Source organism: Sander vitreus, chromosome 15, assembly GCF_031162955.1.
Source record: "Sander vitreus isolate 19-12246 chromosome 15, sanVit1, whole genome shotgun sequence".
Lineage (NCBI taxonomy): Eukaryota > Metazoa > Chordata > Actinopteri > Perciformes > Percidae > Sander > Sander vitreus.
The window spans coordinates 53,074-58,006 of record NC_135869.1 but is presented as its reverse complement, the minus strand read 5'-3'; the positions used below and the strand labels follow the sequence as shown (position 1 = coordinate 58,006).

Here is a 4,933-nt window from a genome sequence, read left to right as displayed (position 1 = left end):
CTATTTGCTGCTGATCACATTTCCATGTTCGTCCACTTCCTCCGTGATGGTTATCACCTTCGTTGTGTTAGTGGTGGAGGAGGTCTTGGTAGTGGTGGCGGTCTGGGTGGTGGTGGCGGTCTTGGTAGTGCTGCACAACAGAAAATAAATGACTCATTTTAAATTTGACTTAAACAAGTGGGTTTTATAATTGTAAAGATAAATGTTCAGCACCAGTTAGCGTCCACTAAAAGTTCTGTTTTTGCCGCTGACAGACTCAGATTATTATTCTAAGTGTGACAACATTATGGAAAGGATCCCTACAGACTTTAACATGAAACAGCCCCAAAATCACCATCACCAAACCCACCAGACTCCATGTAAATAATCATTACTTTTAGCGTGTATAGAGCCAGCATATTTCCACATGTAAATGGGTGAATTAAGAGTTTATTTCAACCAAACCAGAGTGGTGATTGTTGTGTGGAAAGATGAACCAAGAAGGCTTTTGGTAGTTTTATTTTGTTTCTGTCCACTTTGAATGAAGTGTGTTTTACGATGATAAAATTACTGTTTATTTAAATGGAGTCTGGTGGGTTTGGTGATGGATGACTGTAGACTCAGCTCACCTCTCTCCGTCCAGCAGCCTCCTGTACTCGCCGATCTCCATCTCCAGTCTGGTCTTGATGTCCAGCAGCTCGGCGTACATGGCCCTCTGGTTACCCAGGTCGGCCCTGAGGTGGGACAGCTGCGCCTCCAGACCCTCCACCTGCCTCTGGTAACCTGTCAGCATGTTGGCGTAGCAGCTCTTGGTCTCAGCCAGAGTCGCCTCCACAGCTCCTTTCTGTTGAGGAAGAGGGAGGACAGTCAGGTCAGCTGTGTTCAATGATTACCATCACTTTGATTTACAGTAAGACAGCCCTTTAGTACCTTACACAACACCTCAAACCTTTTACATTCAAACCAATACAGAAGGCCAACTCTGCCAGAAAAGAACCAAATTGATGAAAAGCTCAAATGAAAGTCATCGTCAAAATTATGCAATCAACTTTTCTTCACTTATCTCTATTTTCCTGGCAGAAATGGCTGTCATTGATTAGCACGGAAACGATTAACTTTAAGGGTTAAAATATCAGAATTCAGTCGTTAATAAAAGACTGAAGGGAAACCTTTTCAGATCATTTTTGGGTTGTTGGGTTGTTGTTTTGTTAGACTTGATCCCAAAATGCAGAACCAATGCTACATTTGATGACTTGATGAAGTTGAGAGATTTAGTGGTTTCTTACCTTGCTGATCTCAGACTGCAGTTTGATCTCCAAAGACTGAAGAGTTCGTCTGACCTCTGAGATCTCAGTCTTGGACGTCTGCAGAGTCTCGGTGCTCACGGCCACCTCTTTGTTGAGCTCGGCTGACTGTGAAGAACAATCAATGATGTTATTGATATCAAATGTCAGGCTATTAGAGCCCAGCGGGATGTAGAGCTATCTGACAACCATCACCGAAACAGCAGAAGTTAGGAAACTATATATATATATATATATATATATATATAGAAGATAATGACCTCTTCTGAAGAGTCCATCATGATGTTAATTCTCAGTGTCCTCCTTGGTTACTAGTTACTTGACAAAAACTAAAACTAAAAAGTGATAAAAGTTAAATACAAAAAACTTTAAAAAGTTTTAAAACTTCTAAACAACAAAAAAGTTGTCATCAAACTTCCTAAACTAAAACTTAAAGTAAACCGTTTTCAAACTTAAAAAGAAAAACATAACTCCACATGCATAGGTCAACGCACCTAAGAGGAATAAATATGCACACACACACACACACACACACACACACACACACACACACACACACACACACACACACACACACACACACATATATATACGAATTATGAATAACAATGGATTTAAATTGTAGATGTATACCAATTATTGTTATGTAAAAAGATTATTGTTATTCATTCATGTACTGTACCTCCCTGTTTTTGGTAGACTGATAAATGAATGAATGAACTAAGTTATTGGGTTTTAAGTTAAAGGTGCTGTAGGTAGGATTGGGAAGATCCAGGACTTAGCCAAAACATTTGAACATCAACAACTTCTCAGTCCCTCCCCCCTTTCTGCTAAAGCCCAAAATGGTTTCCTAAGCCCCTCCCCCCACGAGGGAGAATGAATGTGTGTGCATGAGCAGTGATTGACACGCAGTTAGACACCCCCCCCCTGGCCCTGATTAGTGCATCTGAACAGTTAGACACCCCCCCTGGCCCTGATTGGTGCATCTGAACAGTTAGACACCCCCCCGACCCTGATTGGTGCATCTGAACAGTTAGACACCTCCACTGGCCCCGATTGGTTTTTAGCGTTTCAGCATTCACACGCATTTTCTGCAGGAAATGCATTTTCCAAAACGTTCTAAAACTTAGAAAACTGAAAAAACAACAAAGTTTTAAAACTTCAGAACAATAAAACAAGGAGCAGCAGTGAGCTCATTCAGGACAGGAAACAGGACTTTGTTGTCTCACCTTGGTCTGGAACCAGGACTCCAGCTCTGCGCGGTTCTTTTTGGCGATGGTCTCGTAGTGTTCTCTGATTTCGGCCATGACGGCGGACAGGTCGTGCTGTGGAGCGGCGTCCACCTCCACGTTGACCTGGCCTCCCACCTGGGCTCGCAGGGCCAGCAGGTCCTGCAGGAAGATGCCGGTTAAACTTCTGTCTTTTAATCTTTTTATTAGTGCCCGAGCACCAAAGTGCCAGGGACCTCTTGTTTTTAAAAGGATAATATAAAATTGCAAAGTCGTGCAGTGATTGGGCTCAGGGGCGTGGCCAGCGCCCCATAACGCACGCCGTGGTTCGGAAAGTTTCTTTGATGTTCACGAAATTTGGTGGGAACATGGTTACTTATCTTCGGGAACACATACAATTTTTATGAAATGTTTTCGCCTGATGGGATGTCGGCCGTCTTGGATTTTGCGTTAATCTTCATTTTACAAACACGTTTTAGAACACTCAAAACTTTGTAGCCACTTTCAAAGTAGTAATTATTTTTCAGAGTTCATTTGTGCTTGCGCGTGACACGGTGGCCGTTCATCGCTGCTTGCAGCTTTAATTTATCTTTCCGTCTGGTTTCAGCGCTCTCACCTCCTCGTGGTTCTTCTTGAGGAAGATCAGTTCCTCCCTCATATCTTCGATCTGCATCTCCAGGTCAGATTTTGTCAGAGTCAGCTCGTCGACGGCTCTCTTCAGCGCGAAGGTGTCGGCCTCCACCGACTGACGAATGGCCAGCTCGTGCTCATACCTGAAGAAACAAACATGAGAATGAGTTCCAGACACTCACCTGAGCGTTGAAATGGTTGTGTTAATAACTGACGATGTCTGGACTAGAGGGTGACACGGGAATCAATTGTCGCTCCCATCCAATCCCAACCCACGAAAATACTCCCGTCATATCCCGATCACGTGATTTCCCCCACCCTCTCAAAAAAAAAAATCCTGTCCTGCAAAATCCCGAGAGAAAGACTCCTGAATCCCGTCCCACTCCCCTATGTTGTCCCACGTTACCAACAGTGAGATTGACTCCCGTACCGCGGGACTCCCGCGAGAATACCGTGACCCGCGGGAGTCCCAAAAAATTGTACGTTAAAGGAAACAAAGTCTCACACTCACTTGACTCTGAAGTCGTCGCTGGCCAGCCGGGCGTTGTCGATGGCGAGGACAATACTGGCGTTTCCACGAGCAGCAGAGTTGATCTGAAAAGTTGAAGAAGTTATGAACTTCAAACTCAAAAAGCGATATAACAACATTTTATTCTAGACATGTATTAGACATTTATTCATTTGATTCATATGTTACACTACTTTTGTGAAGCTAAGACTTTGGTAAACTCATTTTGAGCACCAAAACAATTCGTTCACCTGAATGAAGGTGTACATTTTTTCACACGAGATTTGAGGAAATCAAATCTTGTCAGCTTTAGGGCGAAATTGTCTCTTTACACATTGCTCTAGGACAAATTTGGGCCTCGCTATTTAAAAAAAATACCCTGACGTAAGAAAGACAAGGAAGAGAGCTTGGGACACTTGTCATTTGCCTCTCTGTATATAATTGAAGAATTCCCAAAAAGTGAACATCAACTTCTCAGCATTATTGGCCAAATTATCTTTTTACACAACGCTCTAGGACACATGTGAAGGCTGAGTTTGTTCTGAACATTTCAATATCAAACACATGGGGATCAGCTATATACAAATACCTTTAAAAGGTGAATCTAAGAAGATATGTAGAAATTGAGAAAATGCTCTTAGAGTCTCTGTGCTCACCTGGTCCTGCAGGTCGTTGATGCGGACGTAGTACGCGGTCCCGTCGTGGGCCGCAGGTTTAATCTTGTTCTCCAGGAACTGTCTGATCTTCAGCTCCAGGTCGGCGTTGGCCCTCTCCAGGCTGCGCACCTTGTCCAGGTAGGTGGCCAGGCGGTCGTTGAGGTTCTGCATGGCCACTTTCTTGTTGTCGGAGATGTCGACGGCATCGGACAGGTTGAAGGCGCCGCCAGCACCGGCGGCAGAGGAAGAGCAGAAGGAGGCCTTGGAGACACAGATTCCCGTCCCTCCAGCTCCTCCGTACATGCTGCCGGCCCCCATGCTGCTGACCCGGCGGGAGGAAGAGGAGGAGGAGGAGGAGGAGGACATGAGGCTGCTGCGGCTGGAGAAGGAGGTCATGGCTGAGGGTCGGCTGGTGGTCGGCTCTGAGCGGAGAGTGAAGAGCTGCTGGGACCAAGGCTCCTTTTATGCCTCAAAATGAGGCTGGGGCGTGTCGCAGGGCGGGGAGGGATGCCAAACTCGCCAGGTGGGTCCCATATGAAGCCCCGGGGCCTGAAGAGCAAACCGGTCAGAGCTGAACAGGCGAGGTCCAGCAGGTCGGGGCGGTCTGCAGCTGAAGGGAAGCTCTGG

General features: G+C 45.4%; 1 protein-coding gene across 1 annotated transcript; it reads right to left on the bottom strand.

The window, feature by feature from the left end:
- On the bottom strand, positions 1-4,702 carry LOC144529917 (keratin, type I cytoskeletal 50 kDa-like). Its single transcript, XM_078269287.1, has 7 exons — positions 4,307-4,702; positions 3,654-3,736; positions 3,129-3,285; positions 2,513-2,674; positions 1,266-1,391; positions 609-823; positions 1-130 (listed from the first exon to the last, which is right to left on the bottom strand). The coding sequence occupies exons 1-7, from the start codon at positions 4,700-4,702 to the stop codon at positions 1-3; spliced, it is 1,269 nt and encodes a 422-aa protein (XP_078125413.1).
- Between the last annotated feature and the right edge of the window lie 231 nt (positions 4,703-4,933).

Bases quoted from the DNA above. Each gene is read 5' to 3' on its own strand.
- LOC144529917 (XM_078269287.1), bottom strand. From the start codon at position 4,702: ATGACCTCCTTCTCCAGCCGCAGCAGCCTCATGTCCTCCTCCTCCTCC. The intron at 3,737-4,306 runs GTGAGCACAGAG...TCAACTTTTCAG, and splicing joins TCAACGACCTGCAGGACCAG to ATCAACTCTGCTGCTCGTGG. The intron at 2,675-3,128 runs GTGAGAGCGCTG...ATCTTCCTGCAG, and splicing joins TCAAGAAGAACCACGAGGAG to GACCTGCTGGCCCTGCGAGC.